Here is a 26,662-nt window from a genome sequence, read left to right on the forward strand (position 1 = left end):
AGATCATGACCACTTGCTGTGGGAGTGCCTAAATTATGCCCAGGTACCTAACATGTGGTAAAATCTGGTCACCAAAGGGGAGCCCTTGCAGGCCCAAATATTTATCTAGGTAGTTTCTCACAAAAAAATTTTTTTTTAAGATTTCATTTATATGATGGGCGCCTGGGTGGCTCAGTGGGTTAAGCCGCTGCCTTCGGCTCAGGTCATGATCTCAGGGTCCTGGGATCGAGTCCCGCATCGGGCTCTCTGCTCAGCAGGGAGCCTGCTTCCCTCTCTCTCTCTCTGCCTGCCTCTCTGTCTACTTGTGATCTCTGTCTGTCAAATAAATAAATAAAATCTTAAAAAAAAAAAAAGATTTCATTTATATGAGATAGAATGAGAGAGAGAGAGAGTGTGTGTGTGTGTGTGTGTTTGTATACAAGCAGGGGGAGAGGGAAAAAGCAGGATCCCCACTGAGCAGGGAGCCTCAGGTGAGGCTTGATCCCAGGACCCTGAAATCATGACCTGAGCCAAAGGCAGACACTTAACCTACTGAGCCACCCAGGTGCCCCAGCTTTTCACAGTTCTTATTCATTCCTTCTGGTTGAGGCAGGAGGGTTTCTCCGTCATGAATACCCTGTGTGAATGTTCCAACAGGACAGGCAGCTCAACACTCTCCCCAGAGGAAGGTACAGGACAGAGAAGAGGACAGAGAGCCCAGTGGGCTGTCCAGCACAGCCATCCTGGGAGGGAGTTGTAGGTTGGGGGGTGGGGGGAGGTCACAGGTTCTATGACTCCATAGTGTCTGTATAAGTTAATGGAGCCCTGGAGAAATATCATATTTGCATTACCAACCCAATTATGGGCCATTATCTCCTCTACTGTTGTCCTGGGCCTTTGTTAGGATCCTGCTTCTGAAAGGTAACAAGGCACAGAGGGAGTTAGAAAACCTAAGAATTCATGGGGCACCTGGGTGGCTCAGTGGGTTAAGCGTCTGCCTTTAGCTTTGGTCATGATCCCAGGGTCCTGGGATGGAGCCCCACTTTGGGCTCCCTGCTCAGCAGGAGTCTGCTTCTCCCTCTTCCGCTGCCCCTCCCCTCGCTTGTGCTCTCTCTCACTCACTCTCTACCTCAAATAAATAAATAAAATCTTAAAAAAAAAAAAAAGGTTGGGGCTTCCGGGTGGCTCAGTTGCTTGGCGTCTGCCTTCGGCTCAGGTCGTGATCCCAGGGTCCTGGGATCGAACCCCACATCGGGTTCCGTGCCTGGCAGGAAGATTGCTTCTCCCTCTCCCACTGCCCCTGCTTCTGTTCCCTCTCTCGCTGTGTCTCTCTGTCAAATAAATTAAATCTTAAACAAAAAAAAAAAAAAAAAAACAAAGAAAGAAAAGAAAACCTAGAATTCAAAGGTGAACATCCAGTATGCAGCCCCCAGACAGCTGGAGGGAGAGAGTAGCACGTGGGGCTGGGACATGCTAGCTCCTGCCGGTTCTGTCTTTAGTCACTCCTTCATTCCTTCTAGCTGAGCAGTGAGGCTCCTTTGGAAAGTTTCTGGCACCCTTGATCCTGTTAAACTAGGGGAGGGAGTCCTGATTCTACAACCAGCTATGGTTTGTGAGTGGACATCTATAGAGATTCTGCCCAGAAAGGGCCAGGGAATCAAAACGAGAAAACTTCAAGGAGAAGTAAACTTTGGAGGGAGTTGCTGAGAGCCCATCTACAAATTACAGAGCATCATGGTTAAAAATCTGGACTCTGGAGCGCAGAGTGCCTGGGTTCGAATCCTGCCTTTATTACTTTCTAGCTTGTAACCTTAGACTACTAAGGGGCATCTTCACGCCTTAGTTCCCTGTCGGCTAAAACAGTCATCCTCAGCCTGTTGGAAGGACTCAATGAGCGAATTCTTGTAAAAGGTGGTCGACAAATGCGTGGCACATAATAACCACTCAGTGGCCATTAGCTCTCCTGTGCATGTCCTCCTGTGGTAACTTTGGTCTGCTCCAGGCTCGGAGGGAGGGGTTACTGAAAATTACCCCAGCCTCCCACTCTCAGCTGCTCCTAATGGAGAGGCTAGTCTATCAATGGGGTAAGAAGCCCCAGCTCCTCCTTGAGAAAGAGGACTGGATCAGCATTGCAGCTGGGGGCAGAGAGAGGTTGGCTAAGCAGCTAGAACCTAGGAAAGGCAAACTTCTTTTGAGAGAAGCAAAGCGGACCTGAGCCTGAAGATACTTAAGGGAATAATGATGGTTTAGTAGAGCCAGGTGGGTTACTCTTCTGCCCTATATGGGACTAAACTTTGTAAGCCCCCTCTCTCTTGCTTCAATAGGACCATTTCAGCCTCCTCTCTATTATCATGGCACCTTATCCCTACTCGATTAAAGAGCTTATCACATGATCAGGGAGTATTTAATTGGCCAAACTCCCTAGCCAAATTTCTTGAGATTGGGACTAAGTATGAGTTCTCCTTCAGACGCAAACAAACTTCCGAAAAACAAAAAAAAGGACGTTCCTGTGGGCCACTCATCTTTCCCACCCGGTGCCTCTGAGGACAGATAAGCCAGGGAGCTTCCTGTAGGAAAAGCTTTGAGTGGCTCAGAGAAAAGAGCTCTTGAAAAGCAAATGAAAGGTAAATCTCCCTGGCTCTTCACTGTTCGTGACTCAGTTTCCTCACCCACATTCGTAAAATGGAAAAGTAACTCCCGCTGCATTCATTTCTCTAGGTGGGTAGAGAAGCCAAACGTGATGACATACAGGACAGGACAGCATTTTATTCTTTTTTTTTTTTTTTAAGATTTTTATTTATTTATTTGACAGAGAGAGAGAGCTCCCACGAGCGTGTGCAAGCACAGCACAAGCAGGGGGAGGGGAAGAGGGAGAAGGAGAAGCAGGCTCCCCACTGACCAGGGAGCCCTTGCAGAGCCCAACGTGGGGCTCAATCCCAAGACCCTGAGACCATGACCCAAGCTGAAGGCAGACACTTAACCAACTGAGCCACCCAGGGGCACCAGGACAACGTTTTATAAATGTCTCCAGGCAACACCTCCTTCCCACCCCTGGGGAAGTTTTGCCTCGTTAAATGTCCTTTGGCCTCTGTACAGCTCACAGAGTGCGTGTCCTAGGACAATTCCTTTCCAGACTTTCGAGTGTCTTCATTTAGCAAAAAGAATTGACAGAAAAAGCTGTGTGACCTAGGCCAGAGGCCTCTCCTCCTCCTCTCTGAGAAGCTTCCCTTGTCCAGGAGCAGGAGAGTTGAATGGCAGACCCTGCCTGTAGCGGTGCCTCCATCTCGACCCTTCCAAAGGAATGCAGTCTCAGCCTGCCTGCCGCCTACAGAGGGCTCCTGCTGGGGAGTCCATTCCCCTTCTCTCTTACTCCATTTGCAATCACTATTTATTTATCTTTGGAAGTTGCAGGAACCAGAGCCTGCAGCCTGGAGAGACTGGTGGAGCCAGAGAGGGAAAATGAAGAAACCAGTGTCTGGGCCCAGTGTCTGCCTCTGACAGGGAGAGAAGGTGCTGCAAAGGGAGGTGGGAGATTGGACCGAAAGGCCATGGTGCTGGAAAAGGTGCCACACACACTGACAGGGCCAAGACCACAGAAAGGAGGTGGCAGTTAGTGACCTTCTTTGGCGATACAGTGAACCATAAGGAATAGGAGTTCTGCCCAGGGATCCTCCAACCCAGGCAGCCTGTCCCTCAGCAGCGAAGGGTCTGTTAAGGTCAGAAAAGGCAGAGTTTGTGGGGAAACTGAGGAAGCAGACATACTAGGTCACACTTCTTTCTCCCTCTGTCCCCAGCCCCATTCCCAGCTTGCATCACAGTCCATCTAGGATCCTCTGGCAACTTTCATTCCCGTGCCCCTTTGCCAAGGTCAGACACTTCCCAAAGCCACCATCCCTCTGCTTCTGGAAACTGAGTGTCCCCTATCTTCCACTCACTCATCCAACTACCACAACTGACATTCATAAATTAGGCACGCAGAGCCCCATGTTGACCCGAGAGATTAGATACTCCAAGACATTAGAGGCTGTATCCAAAGTCAAATAGAGCCATCTAGAATGAAGCCCTCCTGACTCACAGGCAGTGCTCTTTCCACACCCTGGCCCAGATCCCTGCTTTTCTTCCCATTTCCCTCATTCCCACTGCTTCCTAAACACACACACACAGACACACACATGGATATGGAAAAGGTAGGAGGCCAGATCTAGCCTGTTGCCTTGGCCTTTGACCCCTCCGTGGCCCAGGGACATGCACCCCCCGTTGGGCGAGGTCACTGGCAGCAGACGAGGGTCTGCGCCTTCCTAAGTCTCTGGTTTGTATCCTGCAGTGGCTGGAGCAGGGCTGTGGGATGGAGAGCAAGTTTACAGAGGGGCCCATCAGGTCAGGGGCCAAGGGAAGCCGAGTGTCAGCAACGCCAGGGCGGTGAACAAAGTTCAATCCCAACCCCAGACGGGGAGCACCAGCCATCTCTGGCCAAACCCGCAGGTCAATGAAGGAACCAGAGCATAGGGGTGCGGGCTGGATGAGCAAGAGCGAGGGAGAGTTTTGTGGAAAGTGGTGGTGGTTGGCTTTGAGGGCTGAGATGGGTTGTGGAGAGGAAGAGTCCCGGCCCGGGGAAGGGGGGCGGCGCGGAAGGGAGAAGGAGTCTAGGCTTAGGGCGAGTTCGGGGACGCGCGGGGCCTTAAGCCTCCTGGCCGGCTCTCGCTCGAGGGAGGGCAGCTGCCTGGCTGCGTAGCGGAAGGCGCTAGGGCCTAGCGGACGGGCGAGCTGGCGAGGGGAGGGCGCCCTCTCGGGAGGGCGGGTGGGGGCTGGCGGCGGCGGGAGCGGCGCCGCGCGGAGCTGCCTCCATCCATGGCCCGGAGCGGCGGCGGCGGCGGCAGCAGCAGGAGCCCGGCGCGATCCGCTAGGTTCCAGATCATCGCGGAGCGAGCAGGCGACGCGGAGGGGCCCGGCCTCGGGCGGCCCGGGATCACAGCGCAGAGACTTGGGCCGCGCCGCCGGGGGCCGCCCGCGCCGCGCTGACAGCCGCGCCCGCGTCCTCCCCGCCGGGGCGCTCGCCGGACATGCCCCCGGGGCGCGGCGGCGGGGACCCCGGGGCTTGCCTCCGCCCAGGGCCCCCCGCCCCGCCCTCGGACGCCCGGGGCCCCTGCTGAGCACGCCTCCCGCAAGCCCAGGTCCCTCTGGCCGGCGCACAGACGGGCCCCAGAGCTGTGGGTCCCCGCGGGGCGATGGGCTGATGGGCGCCGCGGGACTTAGGATGCGGGGGGCGCCAGCGCGCCTGCTGCTGCCGCTGCTGCCGTGGCTACTGCTCCTGGCGCCCGAGACCCGGGGTGCGCCTGGCTGCCCCGTCCCCATTCGCAGCTGCAAATGCTCGGGGGAGCGGCCCAAGGGGCTGAGCGGCGGCGCCCCCAACCCGGCGCGCAGGAGAGTGGTGTGCGGCGGCGGGGACCTCCCGGAGCCTCCCGAGCCCAGCCTTCTGCCTAACGGCACCGTCACCCTGTGAGTACCCCCACTCGGCCGGCGGGCCCGAGCCCCGACGAGGGGGCGAACGGAGACAGGACGGGAGGGGCGAGAGGAAAGGGACCGGGACGTTGCCGCCACTTCAGAGACTCGGGGACAGGCCTGAGTCCAGGCGCCGAGAAGGGAGGCTTGGAGCAGTGCGGGGAGCATTAGGGCTCCAGGGGTGTGGAGGGAGGAGGGGCTTCGGGGGCCGGCTGCGCCCGAGAGAGAGGCACCGCGGGCGCCCACTCACCTGCACAGGTGAAGGGAATGCGCGCCGGCGGGACGCCCACGCCCCTTTGACTTTCCAGCCTGCGCTAGTGTTGCAGACTTCGGGGACCTGAGTGGGTGGGCTGGGGGAAGGCTCAGGAAAGATCGACGCCCGCGGCCTCAAAGGTGGCTGCGGTCGTTACCTCCGCGGACGCGTCCTTGGCTGGACTGGAGGAGTCTCCCGGGTTCACCCAGCGGGCTTGGCTCCTCCCGGCACCCTATCCGCACCCCCCTCCCCAAGCCTGCCAGCCCCACTTCCAGCCGGTCTCCATAGGGCGGGTGCGGGCGGGGGCTGTCGGAAAATCTGTCTTTGGGATTGCGGCGCTTCTGGCCTGAATGAGACCCCGGCGTCACGGTTCGACTCGGGCCCCTCTCCCTCCGCGCCCATCTGTGAAGTGAGCTGTACGCCGGGTCCCGCACCCCTCCCTCTTCTTTGCTTCCACTGGGTATAACACCAGCTTTGGCTGTTAATCGATTGACTTCTTCGCTCCCAAGACTGCGAAGAAAGAAACCCGGCTGAGGGGGAGGCGGCTGCCTCCCGAACGCCTTCCGTCATCCCGTTTCCTTTCTCAGCCAGGGCCCGTACTGAGCGCTCACTTGGCTGCGGCGAGCGCGGCCGGGTGGCGCCGCACCCCGACCCCACCCCAAGCCTCCCCGATGGAGGGCTGAAGCCCCCGCCACCGCAGGACACTCCGCGACCCCAGCCCGCCGCGGCGATTTCCTGCTCTGACCACGTGCTCCCAGCTCCACGCACGCCGCGGAGTGGAGGGTCCGGCCGGAGCGGCCCGTGCCTTTCCTGTCCCGGACCCAGCCTGCGAGCGCTTCCCCTTTCCTGTCTTCCTGACCCCGGTGGCAAGCGTTTCCCCACCGCCCCTTGCCCAGACTTGGGGCTGGCTCACAGTCTATCCTGATTGTGTCCAGAACAATACAGTCATGCCTCTGGTTGGGTGAGTTCAGAGGCTGCCGGCTTCCTGACAGGACACGACTGGTCAGCCTCTGACGTTGGCGGCTTGGCCTGCATTTTCCCCAGCTGGGGTGTGTGTGTGTGTGTGTGTGTGTGTGCGCGCGCGCGCGCGCGCGTGTGTGTGTGCAGGCACGCTGAGTGTATGTGTGTGCATTAGGGGAGTGGAGGCAATGTGTCTGCTCTCTCCCACGTCCCAGCAGCAACTCTGGGATATGGTGGTGGCCTGGGAAGGCAGCTAGGGCTGCTCAGTCCTGGTCTCTTTGATTGTCCACTGGTTTTGAAGGGTCCAGACAGGCCCGTGCATTCCCCAGCCCACTCAGATCTGGAGGATAAATATGCTTGCTGTGTGGAATGGTTGGGCCCATGTCTCTGTGAGCCCCTGCTGGGCCATGATAACTCGGTTCAAGAGAGGGGTGTGTGTGTGTGTGTGTCTACTCAATCTTGTGGTTGTATTCACACTCATATGTAGGACACCATCTCTCTGTGTGTCTGCTTGTTGGGATTAAGGAATCCACACATACTGAAGGCAGAAAAGAGGGGGAAAACATTAAAAGGTGGTTTTGCAGTACATCTTAGAATGATTTGGTAACTAATGCTTTCCAGCCATAGCTAATTCCCATCGACGCCACTCCAAGGAGTGAGCACAGCCAACCCTTGGTGAGAATATACTGTGACAGGGTGTCAGCAAACACGAATGCTAGATCACCTTCCCAACCCAAACTGCTCCCAGAGGAAGGGCCCCTTCTTTGTCCCAGGCCACTCACCTAGCTGACTTAAGATACCTTCCAAAGGAACAGCCAACACCGCCCCCCACGCCCCTGCAGCCTAGCTGGGCATCCCGACAGCAACTCTAGGGAGGGCCCTAGAAGCTTCGAGGAGCCCGCTGGGCCCTCAACCTGGAGTATGGCTGAATCCTAGCCACAAACATATTTCTTAGGCTCCCTCCAGGCTCCACCTAAACCTGACCCTGATTGCTGGGCCCGGGTTCTCTCCCCAGGGCTCACCCACTCCAGCATACCCATCCCTACCCAGCATGCCTCTTGAGGGAAGAAGGAAGAGACGTGCTGGGAAGGGACTTCAGCCTGGCAGCAAAACAGGAGACCAGGAGTTTGAGAACCTTCTCCACACCTTCCCAGACTCCTCCTCCTTACTCTTTGTGTTTCTACACGGATTTCCCCTGCCATCTTTTTGTCTGTCACCTGGTGGAAACAACAGGACTATCACAGATCAATTTTTGCACCCCTGGCTTTATCTCCTTCCTCCTCCCCTCTTTTCCTCCGGAATGGGCCACCCAGTCCCAGTCCCCTTCACACCCCACCCTGCTCACTTGGGTCCTCAGGGGACCCAGGACTCCACCTTGGAAAGCCTGGTAGGTGCCAGTGCTGGACTCTTCAGGCCAAGAAAGTGCTAGAAAAGGTGCCTGTCTGCAAGGAGCCTCCTGTCTCTGCTCAGAGAAAGCTTCTGGGCAGTTCTGGGGCAATTCCGTGACTAGTCCTGTTTACTGCACTGAAAACCCTTCCATCCTATTATCCTAACTTCTGCCTTCTGTTTTTGTAGACTTTGTGCCCCCTCTCCCCACCCTTTGCTTTTTCCCCTTCTAATGGATTTTCATTTGCAGTTTTCCAGGAAAGCAGAACTCTTGGCTCCCTTCCTGATCCATCTGTCCCACCCCTCAGCTCGGTCTGCATGGTGGCTGTGGACACTGATGCTCCTGTCCAGAGCAGGGGCCTTTCTGACTCTCCCCCAGAGGGAAAGGTCTCATGGGAGATGGTGAATTTCAGGGAGAGCCTGGGTATGGGAGGGAGATGAAGACCCCTGTGAACCCCCCACCCATTCCTGGACAGCAGCTGATGGGGCTCCCCTTCTGCTTCTCTGCTCCGGGAGTGAGAGGAAGAGGGAGGGGGATAATAAGGAATTCTAGGAAAGGACTGATAATAGGTAACTCCAAAAGGAAATCTCCTACAATGACCTTCTGGGACATCTGAGCAGCCCCTCAGAGGATCCCAGCCAGGGTCATAAATTCCTAGACCAGCTGCACTGAAAAGGCCCTTACAGATGAGCAAATCCAGCCTCTTGGTCTTAGGGCTGAGCAAACTGAGGCCAGGAGGGGAGGGCCTGGTGTCCTGACCCTAGATGACGCCAGGAGCAGCTGGCTGGGTTCTCTTACACTTCTCTTGGGTGAGGGACTTGCTGTTCACCTGGCTGGTCTTGGGACCCAAGGGACACAAAGCCACTTTTTAAAAAACCCAGTTCCTTCCCAGCAGAACCAAGGCCCTTTTGACCTGGGAACATTCCCAGGCTGGGTGGGGAGAAGGCAGGCAAGGTACAGGTCGTTCTGAATTCTCCCAGAACCCACAAACCCTTGTCCGCTTCACCTCCTCTTTCTGGGGCAGGGGCTGCCCACCACATCAGCAGCCCACACAGGGGAGAAGGGGCGTTTGCCATTCAGATGCAGCTTGTGGTGGCCAGATCCTTTCGCTGGGGTTTGAGGGTCTCTAGAGACAGCATGGGGTGAAGGCGAGGCCCTTTCACAGCCCTTGTGCTTGCTCCAGCCTCAGGAAACTGGTTCTTGAACACAGATCTCCCTCTGGACTGACCCCTCCCCTCAGTGCCCCTCACCCCAGCTGCCAGGATCCAGTTAGGGGAGTTGGGGGCAAAGTGTGCCAACTGCCTTGCACATAGCCTGAGGGGAGTGGAAAGATGCTGGCTGGAGGGGCGGGTCCTTGCCAGCTTCCCCACCCCCTTCTCTTCCACCCTCTTTCCCCCATATGGTTCTCATAAGGTCTGGGCTCAGAGACAGCAGCCAGAGGAAGTGGCTGTGTACAGAGAGCTTTTGTGCGGGAGAGGAGGGGGAGGGGGAGAGAGCAGAGCGAAAGAAGGAATGAAAAGAGGGAAGAGGCTGGGGACGGAAGGTGGGAGGCAGCTGGGAGACTCCGGGCACACCACCTTACCCTCCTGAGGCAGGGGCTCAGCTGCAGCACGCCCAGTGGGGACTCCTCACCCCGCCTGCCTGAAGGAGGAGCCCAGAAAAAATCCACGTTCCCCTTGGACTTCGCAACTATGTGCAGAAGCTGGCAGCAGCCAGCCCCTTCCCGTAGCTCCTGGGGACCCTTTAGTCTCCCTCATGTGCAGGATGTCAGGGTCCGTGGTCCCATCTCAGGGCAAGCCCTGGGCAGAGACCAGAGCCCTCTGGGGTTTACTGGTTGAGTCTCATTGCACCAGAGAGACTGGAGAGGCCACCACACTGAACTCCAAAGACAACCCCTATAATTCAGCATCCCAGTGGTTCCAGGACCCAGAATGGGTAATTTGGCCTGAATTATTCAGAACATGTGCATGAACCCAGCCACTTCTGATCCCCAAGGAGGTCCCTTCCCACGGACTCCCACCAACTATCCCATGGATTACCATCCTTGGTGGGGGGAGGGGATGGTGGGTAATCCCTAGCCCTGGGGGAGTGAGTCTGAGAATTTCCCCCAAAGGCACAGGCAAACCAGTGTAATTTGAACCTGACCATAAATTGACCCTTAAATTGGGGGTCATGTTTTTAAAGGGAGAGAGTTTCCAAGCTTATGCCACAGGAGAAATCATTGGGATAAGAACGCTTTCCTGAAGGAGAAGTTCCAACCACCTCGGAGTGGCTCCATGTCCTTCCATCCAGCGGGCTCTCCTCACCAGATCCCAGAGAGGGGAGATGAGTTTCCCAGTGCCACACAGCCTGGACCAGTACTCCTCACTCCTTTGTGACCCTGAGATAGAGATCCCTGCCCCCACACTGGACCAGGAGAGCAGGGGAGAAGAGGAGAGGGAAATGGCACTGGGCTGAGGTACTAGAAGGAAAGTCCGGTAACTGCTTGGAAGGGGCGGCTTGGAGGGGCTGTTTATTTTCATTCCCCCAGACCAGCGCTCTGTTCTATTTAGAGCTCAGACACTGACAGGACAAAGCTGCCTCCTCCCCTTCCTCCCTCCTCTGGCGGGCCCCCATCCTTCCCAAACTCCAGAACATTCCTTTGCTTTTAGGACTGGGTAATGGGGGTGGGGGAGCAGAGAAACTGTGGAGTGTAGCTAACTCAGGCAACCTCCCAGGACCCAGCTTCCCTAGCCCTGGGAGTCGGGAGGGAAGATGGGATAGGGGAGCAAAGGGGTGTGCAAGATGGATAGGAGCAGGTGAGGGGCAGGGGAACCAATCTGTCACCGAGTAGCAGCGAATGGAGCGGAGAGAGGACTGAGGAGGGAGTTCCAGCCTGAACTTGAGGGGCCAGACATTTCCCAGCTGGAAAGGGAAGGGAAAGTCTGAGAGCCGCCCCCCACTAACCCACCCACCTAGGGCTCTGTGCCTGCTGTGTGGTGGTGAGGCAGAAACTTTAGACTTCAGGCTCCAGGAGACCCGGTATCCAGGATGGGAAAAGCCATCAAATATAAGGAGTGGGAGTCTTCCATCCAGACCCTTCTTTTACGAAGAAGAAACCTCCAGAGAGGGGTTGACCTGCCTAAGATCACACAAACTAGCCAGACCCCATGGCTCTTGGTCCCGGGTCAGCCTCATCCCATGATGACCTCATCCCTGGGGACAGAGCAGGGGAGATAGTGATCTTCTTCCTCCATATGGACACATGAGCCAGGGAAAAGGGGCAGATAACATAATAAACACGTGTGTATTTAGGGGACCTCTGACAAAATGTCTGCACAGAGTATTCTGAATACTCCTCAGAGTATTCAGAATCTTCAGAAACCACGCAGGGCAGGTGGTTTCTAAAGATCAACCTGGTGCTTCTCTCCCTCTCTTGCACCTCGCAAGACTTCAGGACCACACCCCTGCAGGGGCAGGGGAAGTTTCAGGAGGGCTGTACTGTGGAGGCAAGGGTGCTGTCTCCACGCTGTCAGGACTGAGCTCTGCCAAGACTGACTGACCAGGCAGGGGGCAGAGCAGGGGCGACAGAGTAGGGGCAGGGGAGTGGAGGGAGGAGGAAACTGCTCTATGGCTTGAGAAAGCCAGGGTTCAGCATGAGCCCTGTCCTGGACCACATCCACCTTGCCTGGAGCTCTGTGCCTCCAGATACTGGTCCCTGGTCCCTTTGTTCCGTTGCACCAGCGCGAGGAGGTGAGGGAGCTGGTGTCTGACCTCAGGGGCCATACAGTCTCATCGTGGAGACTGGATACAGGCTCACAAAGCAGGACAGGATCAGGGCCTCAGGGCTCCCAAGGGAGAGTTCTGTGGTAGAAAGATTAAAGGACTAATTTATACTTGAGTGTAAAAGACTAATAACAGGCACCTGGGTGACTCAGTTAAGCATTTACTTTTCTCTCTGCCCTTCTCCCCTGCTTGTGATCTCTCTCAAAAGAAAAAAAAAAAAAAAGACATAACAAATTGATCCTTGCAGGTTTATCTGGATTTGAAAAGAAATCCACTTTCTTCACCCAAAATCGTAGCTCCGCCCGGCCTGAGATTTTAGGCTGTGTTTGGAGAAGCACTTAGGGCAGATTGGGAGTAACTTCCCAGCTTCCTTGAATCAAGTGGACACATATACACACAAACATTCCATCCGGTCTGACACATGTCCCTCCACCTTCCATGAATGGAGGATTGTAGACCCCACGTCTCATTGATGTCTGTAGTAGCATTGTGTCGCACACGGCCAAGCCCACAATAGGCGTCAGTGTAGACTTGAAGATTGAATGAGTACTTAGGCATGAATGAGCACAGCAGACTTGATTCCATGCACTCAAGCTAGGTGCTGGGGCCCCAGATCTCCAGCAAGGCACACCAGCCACCCACCACCAATACCCCCAGCCCCTCTTCTCAGGCTGCAGACTCCCTCAGATTAGTCCTCCCCATCTCAGCCCCAATTTCTTGATCCTGCCTCCTCACAACCAAGCTGGGGTGCCCTTGTAGAGAGCGTAGGTTAGAAAAAAGAAGACAAGAAGGCTCCATGCATAGGAGCCATTCCAAGACTATTTTCTTTCCTGACCTTAACCTCAGGCCCTGCCTGGACAGTTCAGCTTCAAGGCTGAGGTCAGAGGCCATATCTAGACACAACCCCCATAGCATGGGGAAGGAAGGTCTTACCTGGTCTCCTTCAATACAGCCAATACAGGCTGTGCGGACAGGCTTCCTGCCAAGGGAAGGGATGACGAGGAAGTTCGGGAGCGCTGTGTGTCCTCTCCACCAGTTAGTCCCCTGGGGATCAGGCTAACTGGATGTGAAGGGCAGACTGGAAAGAAAGGGAAGCCACAGGAGGGCAGCCTTTAGCCGGAGGCTGTGCATCAGGGCGGGGCCTGTGGACTGGAGGCAGTTTCCTTTTCGGAGACCCTTACTGTCATATCAAGCACACAGGAATGCACCCACCTCCTTCATGAAGTGAAACAGTTCTTGCTCATTGACATAGTTTGACATTTGGTTGTTATTTACTTAAGTGTTCATCGCAATTATATAGCATTCATATTTCATAAGCAGTGATGATTTTTGTAGGTTTCAGACATGTTCGCGGGCCTTGGAAATGCTCAGAGGCCTTGGGCATTACGCCTGCAGGAAGGGCTGGGAGTCCACTTTCACGGGCTGGTTTAGATTGGCTGTGGGCCTGAGACCCCCTCACTCATGGTCTCCCTAAGACACCGCTAAGGTGCCAGCAACAGATGTTAGAGACAGGTCCTTCTGAGCCCAGAGGGCCCTGGCGATGTCCTGAACTCCAGGCTCAGATTCCCTGCAGAATCTGCAACCCCAAGTGTCCAGGCATGAGGTCCTTGGATCTGTGTGTGTTACAGCAGAATGTGTGTGTTGGGGGCGGGGGTGGGGTGTGACACGCGTGAGTCTTCCAGCATTCGAGAGAAGTTTGGTTCGGGCATGCATTGGCCCCATGTCCCACGGAGTAGTGCCCACATGACCCGTGCAGGATCATCTCTGATGTGGGGCTGGGATCTGGTGAGTTCCTGTGGCTGCCCAGAGGCCACAGGGCCTCTCTGTAGACGCCAGCCACTCGCTCCCTTGGCCTCCAGCCTCATTAGTGGTCACTCCGCTTGCTGGCTTCTCTTCCCTAAAATAGGACCCTAGCTGGGAGAGTTCTGGAATGGACTCAGTGTGCCCCCTCTCCTTGGCCAGATTTCAGACTCAAGGGTTAGAGAACAGGGGACTCCAGGGACCTGCCCCCATCCCTGTGAAAATCTGATGATGTTGGAGTGGTAGGGAGGGAGGGAAGAAAGCTGGAGATGCCGGGCTGGGGGAGCCAGAGGTCTGAGAGGCTGGAAATCCACCTGGCAGGCTCCCTGTGCTGTTGCAGGGCGAGGGGTTGGTGCCGACTGAGGAAGCAGCTGTCCGGTAGGGGTGGCAGGGCAGTTCAGAGGGGGCCAAGCTGGCACTGTGTCTGTGAAGCTGGGCAGAACCATGGGGCCAAGGCTCCCTCCTTCCCGCCCCATGGTTGAGGCCACCCTGCCAGCTTCTGTCCCATGTGACAGCCTAGCATGGTGGGAACATTTTTCTTCCCATTGGATGAGGCCCTGTGTGTGTTTTCCTCTACTCCCAGGAACTGCCAGCTTCCTACCTACCCCAAACAACGCCAGACCCAAGTACTTCCTGCCCCAAATCATTGCCCTCCCCACCCCCAGACACAAGGGGCAGCTCCCAGAGCTGAACCGGAGGAACCCATTGGCACAATTGAAGCCATTCTCTGAACAGTCTGGGTCTCAAGCAAAAATTTCCTCAGCCCCATCTACGTTGTAAAGGCCAAAAGATCCAATTCTGGGTTTTGGGGGGCTGGGAGCATAGAGATATCTGCCTGAAGTTTGTCCAGGAGTTGGAAATGTGGAAGAAGGGGGGCCATTAAGAGGAGAAGAACGAACAGGTATTTGTCTGGTGTCCCTGCTTTTGCGAATGGCTTAGAGAGAGTTGGGGATCAAGGACTTTTTCTCTGCCACAGAGAAGTATCTCCTTTCCAGACTTGATGGGCTGGGGTTTGCACAGAGTTAGTCAAGCTAGAAATGTGGGCTGCAGCTGACGCCTTACTCCTCCCCAGCACAAAAGTGGCTACCTTGGTGGGGGAGAGGGGGTGCTGCCAGAGGGGGATAGGACACCAAGAGATGAGTTGTTCCTTGTTCTGGGCAAAAGGCTAATCTTCACCCCTGCCATTAGGAGCTGGTCCCCAACTCTGTGCTCTGCTCTCTCTCTCTCTCTCTCTCTCTCTCTCACTCACACACACACACACACACACACACACACCCTACCCTGATTGCCTCCTATTCCACAAGCAACCCAGACTTCCTCCTGGGGAGCCAGGGGCCACAAGGAAACTAGGTGAGGGTTAAGCCACTAGCCACATGGGGCTCCTGAGCACCTGTCACATGACTGGTCTTAACTGAGGTGTGCCGGAACAGTAGAACACACACAGATCCCAAAGATTCCGTACTGAAAAAAAGGAAAAGGAAACGGTCATTAATCATTTTGCATATTGATTACATATTGAAATTATAACCCAATGAAATTCAATACATTTGGGTTAACTAAAATACATGATTAGAATTAATTTTTTAACTTTAAAAAATATGGCTACTAAAACATTTAAAATTATATACTCACCTCACATCATCGTGCGTCCACTGACCAGCTCTGGGTTAAAGAATTTGGGGTTATGCAAAAGGTGTTCAAGGGTTAAAGGCTGAAGAGTCTGAAGAATGTGGGGTGTACCCCAACACCACTTCTAGACCTGTCTGGATAAGATTCTCAAGTTAGGATCCCAGGTTTTAATCTCAGGGGTTTGGGTTTTGGAGGATTTTTAAAAATTTTCTGTTTTCAATTCAATGATCTTTTTTTTTTTTTAAATTAAAGATTTTATTTATTTATTTGAGAGAGGGAGACAGCATGAGAGAGAGAGAGCAGGGGGGAAGGGTGGAGGGAGTGGAAGCAGCAGACCCCCCACTGAGCAGGGAGCCCCCCCCCCATGCAAGTCTCCATCCCAGGACCCCTGGATCATGACCTGAGCCAAAGGCCAACACTTAACTCACTGAGCCACCAGGTACCCCTCCATTCAATGATCTTTAAGCAAAAATCTTTTGCAGATAATTTTGAGGTGATTATTTATTAGAAGGTGTTTTCCTAGTGTAAGATTTTCATTTCTTAAGTCAGTGTTCCTCAGACATATTCTCAGGAAATAAGATACTTTTCGCCTCCCTTTAACAGGTGTGTAATCAGGTTTGAGAAGTAATATTCTCTGGCTTCCTCCTCCATGCGTGCGCGTGCGCGTGCGTGTGTGTGCGTGCTGTGATCATCTGGCAGCCCTGTTCCTCTCTCCTTCCATACCTTCTCCCTCCCCTGTTCCACCAGCCTCATCCCCACAAACCAAGAAGGGGACAGTCCCTGGGAGAGACCCTTGGGACCGGGGCACGGGGAAGGTTGAAATACATGCCCTTTCTCCACCTTTCTTCCTGAGCCTTCAGGACACCTCTCTGATGTTACTCAAAATACTGAGGGGTCCTTTCACCCCCTTTGACATTTAATGCCACCTCTGAGCCTCAAACTCTGGGGGTATATGAAGGAACTGAAGCAGAGCTGAGGTGAGGCTGGCTTTGATTGAAAAGTCACACTCTCAGGAGCCTGTCCCCACTGAGGGGGCCACCGCAGCCCCCCCCCCCCAGGGCCTGAATGAAACCATTAGAGGCCCTGAGAACTGCCATGATTATTTAGGATTTACCACCATGGATAATGTCAATTAAAATTCTCCTAATCCGTAAAATGGGAATAAAGGGGGCCATGTGAGTTCTAATGACTCATATAATGACAACTGTGATGAAGTTTTGGAAATGTCAAGATTGTGTGTGAGTGTGTGTGTGTGTGTGTGAGAGAGAGAGAGAGAGAGTGAGAGAGAACGTGCCATTTGGAAACCCAACATCGCCCCCACATCCCCTTCACACAATCACTCTTCAGGTGCTACTAGGAAGTGTCAGTGTTGGAGGGACAGTTAGGTGGGGACTAGATAGGTAGGAGGGGTCTGTCTGGAAAGCAGAGAAGGGAGGAAGCCCCCCTTCCACTCTTGCCTCCATCCTGGCTATTGTATGTTCTCCAAGAGCCTCCTGAAGATGGACTGGTTGGAATGGCAGATGTCTAGGGTCCTCTCACTGCCTGTCTTGATACATTCACCTCGAATTCACCAGTAAGCTTGGGGACAGAGCTGCTCGAATGCCTTGTTCCCACCCCCCACTTGAGATCTCCTTTACTGTGCATCCCAGAAGCTGCCCAGGAGAGGAGTTTCCAGAGCTGTACCTCTGACCTTCCCATGTCCACCAATAAGAGCAAAGAAGTGAAACCCTTTGTCTCGGCCCAGAGCAGGCAAGAGTTTGGGCTGGGAGGCTCATTAAAGTGTTTTAATAAGCAATTAACTCAAAGGATGAGCCCTTTGGCTGGTATGGAACTTCCTCCTCCCAGGGAGGGAGTCTGGCAGAGAAAGGCTAAGTGGGTGGGCAGAGTGCATTTAGTCAGTAGCTTGGGGCCTCTTTCCTCCCCCTTTAAATACAAATAAATAAACAGAATCTCCGAGTGGGCAGAGGCAAAGGCTGAGGCCTGGGCCTCCTCCACCAGGCCCCGGGGCTCTCTCAGTTTTCTGTCAAGGCCGCAGACAGGCTTGGGGAGGCAAGGGTGCTCAGTCCCTCTGAGCCAGGGCCTTTGAGGGCTGGGAAGAGTCCCCTTCTGTGAAGTCCTCTGCTCACAGAGTGGGGCCCAAGGAAGGGCAGCTCCTCCCACCTGCCCGGCCTTCTGTTCCACCTGCCAGAGCTCTGACCCAATTCGGGCCATTCTCCCACTCTCCTCAGGATATGGGGCTGGAGGCCTGGGAAAGACAGAGCCCAGGGGGCAGGAGGAGGGTGCTGTGGCTCAGGCCTGTGGGTTCAAGGTGTAAAGGGAGCATTGCACCTTGACCCCCGCTCAGTCTGCTTGCCTGCAGAGCCCTAAGTCAGATCCAGGCCATGGGGGAACCCAGGGCAGGTGAAATGTCTGGTAAGGGGCTCAGTGGACTATCCAGGTTGCCTGAACCATTTCCTGGCTCTTTCCTGTAATCGCGAGCGGAGGGTGGGGCTCCTGCTTCGCACAACCTCAGGGGGCGCCACTGATACAGGAAAGAACATGGTTGTACTGGGGAAACCGTACCCCCTCTCCAGCCACACTTTCTGGCTTGTAACAGCATGTTCTCCTGCCTGTGTTTTCCCTGTTCCTTCAGGCTCCTGAGCAACAACAAGATTACTGGGCTCCGGAACGGATCCTTCTTGGGACTGTCCCTGCTGGAGAAGCTGTAAGTGCTGAGGCAAAGAGGGGCAAAGTTGGGGGCTGGTGGTCATGGGCAGGAAGTCAGTCCAGGCAGGGTGAGGACCCCTGGGTGCCGAGGGGGGCCCCTCAACCCCAGAACCTGCTGGCTAAGTGAGGCCCAGAGTCAGACCCACAGGAGCCCTGCCCAGGACTTGACCACCAGGTGGAGGCTACAGAGAGAGGGACAGTGTCCCCAGTGACAGCAGTGAGAAGTACAGGGAAACCTAGCTGGTCTAGGCAGTGATGGGTCTCAGGGAAGTTCATTAACGCTCTTTAATGAGCACTTAGCTGTGAGAGCTGAGCCCCTTAGCTGGCCAGATGCCACCTCCCTGCTCCAGCTGGGGGCCCAGCATAAAAGGCTGAGGATGATTCGGTGTGACTGAGGCCTCTTTCCTCCTCCCCAACCCCACCCCCAAACAAATCAACAAACAAAGCCCCATGGGGCTAGTGCCCTGGGCTAAGGGTCTGGAAAGTGGATCCCATCCACAGGGCCCCCACCCGACCTGCTGTGGTTTGGGGCTGCATCCTATGGGCCCAGGTGGGCTGGCACTGGGCTCAGGACTTCAAGGGCTCTGCTGGCCAGAAGGGGCTTTTCCCCCAGAGTTGGGGGCCTGACTGAGTTGAGGGCGAGTCACTTAACCTGCTGAAGGAGGGGACTGAACCAGCCCCTCAGTTCCCTGTTCAGCTGGCCTGCTCCAGAATCCATCCTTGGCTCCTGTCTCCTCTGCAGGAGACCTGGGCCTCTGTCCCTCCAGAGCCTGATACTTGCTTTCTCCCCTGCCCTGTCTCCTACCTCTGCTCCCACTCTGAGGATTCCCAAATCTTTCAGCAGGCCTCCTGCCCCGCCCCCCCCACCCCCCAGCCATCTGCCATTTTGCCTGCCAGGCGTGGATCTGGTGTGATGGGGGATACAGAAAAATAAGGTGGAAGACTGCCCTCAAAGAGCCCGAGCTCACAGTCTAGTGGAGACCGTCAATGCCATGTGTGCTAGAATTGAGTAGGTTGAGGTTTCCACGAAACCCGAAGGAGGGACAGCACTGAGCAGGGAAGGCTGGACAGTTAGAGGGTAACTGGGAGGCAGTCTCTCCGTGACATGGAATGTAGGTCTTCAACCGTGACAACAGTCTTGTGAGTTCATCTCCATTATAGCCCACTCACAGGGGAAGGGAAAACCTGTCCACACACTCCCCAGCGCCCGGAGGAGAGCTCAGTGGCCTGGCTGGCTTTGTGGTGGTGTGGAGGGGCAAACCATGTTTGGGGTGGAAAGGAAGAGCGTGCTGTCTTTGCTCTGGGGGGTGCTGGGCTGGGAGGGGGTGTCGGGATGTTGACAGTGGTGCGTGCACCCAGCTCCGTGACCAGGTCCCTCGTCCAACTGCCTTGCTGCTCACAGAGCTGGCGGTCCGGATGGGGAGAAAGGGCCCCCACCAAGCTGCTCTTACAAAGTCTCCTCGGCCACCAGCAGCTCGGGAAGGTTTTTATCCCCCACAGGCGGTTAGGCCTGTGGGAGCTCTGATTCCTGCACTCAGGCCAAGCCTGGTCTCCGAGGGCTGAGTGGCAGGAAGCCACACGCTCTCTCCAGGGATCTTTGCAGGATGACAGACTGTAGCTGCCCCCACCCCTTTGCCCAGCCCCACCAGAGCCTGTCACCGCCCAGACTCGCTCTCCTTTCTCACTACCATGAACGAGATGGCTCTGAGCCTCTTGGGGCCCCACTGACCTCTTCGCAGCTTTACCCTCTCACTTTATCCATCCAACACCCACCAGGTCTCCCCGCTTCTCCTCCTCTAGTCTCATGAGGGTCAACTTCCTGATGGAGAAGAAAAGCAGGTCCTTTCCTTCCCACCCGTGCCCACGTACTGAATCTCGCCAGCAGCAGGGACCTAAGTCAGTGCCCAGCATGTGCTTCCAGAGCCTGGGAGGCAATCAGAGAAAAATGAGAGCGTGGTCAAGGAATAATGACTAAGAGCTGAATCACGTGCCGTGGCAGGTGCACGGGGCAGGAGACAGATGAGAATTCAGAATATTGAGGATGAGCCCTGCTCTTTTAGGGATCCTCCAAGGCCTTCATTCCAGAGATATTTACCGAGCCCCTTTTGGGTGCTGAGCTCTGTTCTAGGCATTGGGAGTGAACACAACAGACCCAGTGCCTGCCCTCAGGGAACTTACCCTCCACCATGGGGACCCAGAAAATAGCAAATAAATGTGTATATCAGGAGATAAGTCTACAAAGAAAAACAAAGCAGGGTAAGGGGGAGAGAAGGCAATGGTGGTAGGGGGAGGCTGCTATGAGCAGCAGAGGCTGCTGTTCCCTGCTAAGTAGGGAGGTCAAGGAAGGCCTCATTGACAGATGATTGAGTCCAAGGTCTAAGGGAGGAAAGAATCTGGAGGGATTCAGATGGGAGGACCCCAGGATCTCCAGCCTGGTTGATCACCACTGTATCAGTTGGGTTCTCCAAAGAAGGAAAACCAATAGGAGATGTGTGTGTGTGAATCTTTATATAAAGACACAACGAAATTATTTTATGTTAGTTTTTTATAAAGAAATTTATTTTAAGGAAATGGGTTTGTGTGATTATAGGAGCTGGCTAATCCAAAATCTGTAGAAGGACAGGCCGGCAGGCTGGGAAGTTAGGCAGGAGATGGTGCTTTAGTCTCCAGATAGAATTTCTTCTCCTGGAAACCTCAGTTTTTGGCTCTTAAGTCCTTCACCTGTTTGGGTGGGGCCCACCCATGTTCTCCAAGGTATGGTCATCTCCTTTATTTAAAGTCAGCTGCTTGTGGAGGTCCACTGCAGTTACAAATTCCTTCACCATCATGCCTCCATTAGTGTTTGGTTAGGTTACAAGGTGCTGTAGCCAGCTGAACAGACACATAAAGCTAGTCATCAAAACCACTGGCCTGCTATGGGATGGGGAGAGACCCTGTGCCCCCCTCCCAAAGATGCTAATTCATCAGGTCGAATGGGGCCTGGGAATTTTTTTACAAGGTATGCAGACGATTCTCATGCTCATCTGGGGTTGGGAACCGGTGGACCAGATGACCCCAAGACTGTGGGCCTATTCATCACAAATGAGACGCTGTGGCCTAGCATGCCGTTGGTGCCAGGAAACACTGATCTCTCTGTCCTGTCAGGCTCAGACACCCAGGCTTGGGCAGCTGAGTCCAGGGCAGCCTAACATCCCACAGTCTGTGAGAGGCAAGTCCCGTGGGAGGGTTGGGGCCTAGCCTAATAATTGAAATGGAAGGTCTGGGCCACAGAGAAAGCCAGCGTTGCCTCCTTGTGCTGAGCGCCCTTCTGGTCTTTGAAAATGGGTCAAGTCTAAATGTGTGTGGTGGGGGAGGTCAGCCTGGTCCCAGTTAATGCATGGAGGGGCCTCAAGGCTGGGAGGGGATAGAGAGAGGGTGCCGTGTAGGAATGTGCCTGCAATGATCTCAGGGGAGGACAGGTGCTCCAGAGAGGCTGGGGAGAGTGGAGCCGACCTTGTGGGGCTCTATCTGGCAAGCCGGACGGGTAAGAAAACCTGAGACGGGGTCCAGCTGAGAAAAGGTTCACGGCCAGCCCATGGCATGTACAGAATCGTTCAGATGGGCGTGAGACCCTGTCTCTGGGCCCTCCCCTCCATATCCCACCAGAACCAGACATGGACAAGCCTGTCTGTCCCCCAGAGGAAAGACTTCTGGGGTGGAGGAGATGGGGTGGGCGATGAAGGGCACAGAACCTTTAGAGTCAAAGAGGCCCGGGATTGAATCCTGCCTCTGCCATTTTCTTTCTGGGTGCCTCTCCAAGCCTGGGGTTTCTCCCCTGGAAAAGGGAGCAATCGGGACTCAGACAGGCTGTCATGGGGATGGCGTGGGCTTTCAGTAAATACCTCTCCCCTTCCCTTCTCCTCTGAAGAGTTTGAAGTTGGAAGATGTTATATTGCAGCCCCTCGTTGCATGGGATTTGCCCAGAGCTCCCTCAGCCTCCGGGGGGAGGGGGCAGTCCTGGAGCTGAACCGTGTATTCAGAGTCCCAAAAGGACTCTCCATTGGCCCACCCATCTGGTGGCGGCCATCTCCGCCCACATCCCCCACCACGCACATTCAACAGGGAGTGGGCCACCTGAAGACCTTCCCAGGCTCCGAGGTGCCCCGGTCACAGTGACATCCCCCAGACTGGGGACCAAGTGGGCCACGGGACAGACAGCCCCCAGAAGAGGCTAAGGGAGAGAGACTGGGCATGCCAGCAAGCAAGTGGCTCTGTGAGGACACGAGCCCCCCACCCCAGGCCCTTGCATGCCTGGAGGAGAGGGCCTGGTGAGGGGAGCCTGGTCAGCCCGGGATGATTTGTCATTGCCTAATGAGATTAATGAGCCCCGGGGGCTGGTATGCAGCGGTGCTGGGGCACTCATTAGAAGCAGATGCTCATGGGAATGATGGCAAGGGAGGGGGGTTTTGGGGGTGGAGTGCTTCTCACCCGCCAGGTGGTTTCCATTAATCTATGGGCGGGGCCGTGAGCAAGGCCGCCTGGCTCCATCCTCCGCCCCTTCCCACCCCGCTTGCACTAGGGAAGAATGCAGAAACAGAGGCTGCTGACGCTGGGAGCTGCAGAGGGCTGGGAAGGGAGGCTTGTGGGCTTGGGGACAGACCTTGTGTCCACGCTTGTAGCCCCAGTGCCTGGCATTCTGTATGTGCTGAATAAATACCTGTTGGGTGATATCGGAGACAAGAGGGGCCCTGCCAGGGGTGGGACCATCTCAGTTTTCTCCAGCCACATCCTCTCCCACACCCTCCGTACCTGCGCGGGGGTCTGGCCGGCTTGGAAGTCCTGGAGGGCCCAGAGAAAGCTGCTCTGCGGCCTCCAAACCTATAATTTGGTTTCTGAACCCACAAGCAGGGAGGTCTGGGGGGGCCGGAGGGAGCCGACTTGGGGCCACCCCACCCTGTGCAGGCGTGGTACGGGGCTCACCCTCACACGTGCTCGCTCTGGCGTGCAAACTCAACTCTTTAACAGCTTTCGTGGGATGGAATTAACATCCCAGAACGTCCACCCACTTAGAGCGTGCCCTCCAACGGCTCCGACTGTATTTACACTGTCCCGCGGCCATCACCGTCTAATTTTAGAACATTTTCATCATGTCGGAAGGCAACCGGGCATCGGCCGCAGCCACTCCCCGCTCCCCCTCCTACTCAGCCCTAAGCAACCACTAATCTCTCTGCCTCTATAGATTTGCCTCTTGTGGGCATTTCATCTAAATGGAATCACTTCATATGTAATCTTTTATAACTGGCCTTCTTTCACTTAGCGTAATGGTTTCAAGCTCCATCTAGATTATAGCATAGATCAGCAGTTCATTCCATAAAAGTCTGTTGTGCAAATAGAGCACAAATGCATTATCGGTGACAGGCACTCGGGAAGTTTCCGCGTTAGGGCTGTGACCATTCCTGTTCCAGTTTTCATGTGCCTGTACCCTCGTTTCTCCTGGATATGTTCCTGGACGCGCAGTTGCTGGGTCCCTTGGTAACTCTGCCAAACTGGTTTTCATGGTGGCTGCACCATTTTACACCAGTAATGGAGAAGGGGTCCAGTCTTTCCACACCCTCATCAACTCGTGCTGTGGCCCATTTTTCTCTGATCACTGTCTTAGCACCTTCGAGGGGATATCACTGTGGTTTCACTTTGCATTTCCCTGATGACTAATGGTGTCTACCATCTTTTCGTGCGTTGTTTGGTCATTTGTACCTGCTCTTGGAAGAAATGTTTATGGACATCCTTTGCCCATTTTTTTTTTCCAGCTGGTTTGTCCTTTTATTATTGAGTTGGAAGAGTTCTTTGTATATTCTAGATGGGAGTCACTTATCGGATATATGATTTGCAAACATTTTCTCTCATTCCTTGGGTTGCTTTTCACTTTCTGGATGGTGTCCTTCAGACAGCAGAAGTTTTCAGTCTTTATGAAGGACACTTTATTAATCTTAGGCTGACACACTCCATCTTACACTCAGCTTCCTGAGCTCAGCTTTCCCAAGAAGGATGGAGGGTATGATTTGCTCTCAGGAACCCCCCCCCCCACCCCGACTTCTGCCATAGAGTCCCTCCCCTCCACACTGTCCTAGATACTGGGAAAGGGGCCTGCCTTGAGTCAGGGTAGCCTGCTCTGGGTTGGAGGAGGGGTGGTGGGGAGGGGACCCTCTGTCCACACACCACACCTTTCCCAGCTTCTAAGACCTGGGCTCTGTGGGAGCAGGGAGAAGAGGAGAGATTCCACATCACTGAGACATCTGTTTGCCCTCATGACCTCACCTAAAAAATGGAGGGATCTTGGGGCACCTGGATGGCTCAGGTAGTGGAATGTGCAACTCTTGATCTTGGAGCTGTGAGTTCGAGCCCCACACTGGGTACAGAACTTCCTTAAATTTTTTTTTAAATCTTAAAAAAGAAAAAAAAAAAGAAGTGAAGGGATCAGGTTAGACAATCTAGGGCAGGGGTGCATCTCCTGGGTTCCACAGGCCCCTTGAAATCATGGACACAGTGTTGGGTAGAGTGCATTTTTCTGAGACAGGAGTCCATAGCAAGAAGCACCAACCTATAGGGACCTTACTGTTCCAAAAAAAAAAAAAAAAAAAAAAAAAAAAGAAAAGAAAAGAAAGAAAGAAAAAAAATCCAAGCTCTAGGATAGCATTTCCTCCTGCTGCTAGGGAGGGTTTAGCCCAGACCAGCTTCCCCCTACCTTAGGGACCAGGACCCCATCATCAGGCTTTCAGAGCTCAGCCCAGTGAGCAGCCCCTGGCCTGTACCCCTCAGGAGAAGACTCCAGGACTGGCCCGTCTGGGCACTGCCTGGGTCACCCCTGAAGCCACTTTGTGGGCAGGAGGCAAGGGGGCAGGCATGCCAGAGCTTGGTGGCAGCTCCCCTCTCAGAGGGCCCCTGGGCTGCAGGAAATCCAGGGCAGGAAGGGGCTGGGGCCCAAGTGGCCGCCTTGCTCCCATCTGCAGAGCATCAGTGGGGCAGGCGGGGTGGGGGTTCTCAAGGGGGGCCGGGGAGGAAATGAGAATAAACACAGCTAGTGGAGAGGGAAGGGGCGGGGGGCTGCGGCCTCAGCCCCTTGGCAGCCCATGAAGGGAAGTGACACAATGAGGAATGTGTTTCCCTCTGCCCTCCCCTGCGTGGGGGTGGGAGGCAGAGCCCTGAGAATGGCCAGACCCCAACGGGGCCAGGGGGCACATGCTAGAACAGCACCAGAGGAGGGTGCTTTGAGAGTGGGGAACCAAAAGGGGGCTGCTGGCAGGAGGGGCAACCCAGAGCAGGCGGGGCGCTCCCCACCCCCAACCCCGTCCATCTCCAGTCTCCATGCTGCATGAGCATCGAGGTTCTTCGTTCTTGCACGTTCTCTGCTGGTGGTGCACCACCAGCCAGCCTGGGTATGGAAGCCATCCCTTCTCTAGGGAGCTGGCCCCTTCTGGTGGCTTCTTTTCAAGGGACTCAGGGTTATGGAGACCAACTCCTTGGTATGAGGGTGTTTCATTTCTCTCTCTAAGGGTGTTTTTGTCCCCAGCTGAGACTGGCTATGCGAAAACAGGCTCCCTGGTGGGATGGCACCTCCCCATCCTGGACACCCATTTCCTCTCCCAGAGCTGGGAGTGGCTACTTAACCCCCTCCTGCCCAGGATCCAGAAGATATCCCTGAGACTTTAGCAGGCAAGGCCAAGTGCCCAGGGCGCCAGCCTGGGCTGGAGGGTCGCAGGGCCTTGGAAAACAGGTTGACCACAGATACCTGTCAATCTCCTCTTTCCTGTACAGGCTCTTTGCAACAGGTTGGTTACTCAGGAACCCCCCAACCCCTGCGCTCTGCCTCCTAAGCCCCCGGGTGGAGAGCAGAGCCAAGCCAGGAGGCTGCAGCCAACATCCCAGGGTCCCAGGAGGTGAGGCGGGCTGGCTGAGCAGTGAGGCTTCCTGCTGCATTGCCCTGTGGGGCTGCAGTTGTGCTGGTTGGGCTCAGGAGAGACTCAGGTGGACCTTGAGTAGTGGGTGAGGGAGTTGCCGGTGGCTGTGCTCAGAAGGCAGAGGATGGGAGGGGAGCCAGTGGGCCAACACTCACTTGTGGCCCAGGGAGCTGCCAGCCTGGTTTTGAGCTGGGGCCAGGTGGACACTCCTTCAGCTCTGCCCCACCCCCAATCCCCACTGCCACCGCCACTGCAGGGGAGGAGGATGAAAGAGAGGAGGGCTGCTATCTGGTCATGTGGTTGCTTTGAGCACCGGGATGCTGGGACAGAAGCTGGCCTAATGCCTCTCCTAACCTCATTCCTGGGTGTGTGGACGGGGGTGCTTGGCCCCATGGAGACTTGGAGGGGCACCACCTTCTTCTGTCTGGACCTACTGGAGTTCATCCTAGAGACTTCGTTTCCCTTGCCACCTGCCCTCAGCACTGTGGGCTCCTGGGAGACCTGGGGGGAAGGCAGGTGAACAAGGCTTTACTACCCGTCCCCAGCCTTGCCTTCCTCATCTGAAGAATGAGTGGCCACCATGGGGGTGGGGGGGATTTATAGTTCTGCCCTGGAATCAGAGACCGGGGTGGGCCTCCAGGCGGTCATCAGCTTCATGCTGTGTCTCCACACCCGTTGGATGGAGAGATCAACACGTGGAAATACCAACCCCCAATGCCGGACTCCAGAAGGTCTTACCTTTGTATAGTA

General features: G+C 55.1%; 1 protein-coding gene across 3 annotated transcripts in view; it reads left to right on the top strand.

The window, feature by feature from the left end:
• The first annotated feature begins 5,099 nt into the window (after positions 1-5,099).
• LOC111144492 (adhesion G protein-coupled receptor A2) overlaps positions 5,100-26,662 on the top strand; it is a 33,883-nt gene continuing 12,320 nt past the window's right edge. For all 3 annotated transcript variants that reach the window (XM_022498794.1, XM_022498797.1, XM_022498795.1), the window contains exons 1-2: positions 5,100-5,475; positions 17,905-17,976. In XM_022498794.1, coding sequence (XP_022354502.1) covers positions 5,213-5,475; positions 17,905-17,976 — 335 coding nt within the window. In that variant the 5' untranslated portion in view covers positions 5,100-5,212. The remainder of the gene's footprint in view (positions 5,476-17,904; positions 17,977-26,662) is intronic.

Source organism: Enhydra lutris, unplaced genomic scaffold (genome assembly GCF_002288905.1).
Source record: "Enhydra lutris kenyoni isolate GAN:26980312 unplaced genomic scaffold, ASM228890v2 scaffoldscaffold11, whole genome shotgun sequence".
NCBI classification, from domain to species: domain Eukaryota; kingdom Metazoa; phylum Chordata; class Mammalia; order Carnivora; family Mustelidae; genus Enhydra; species Enhydra lutris.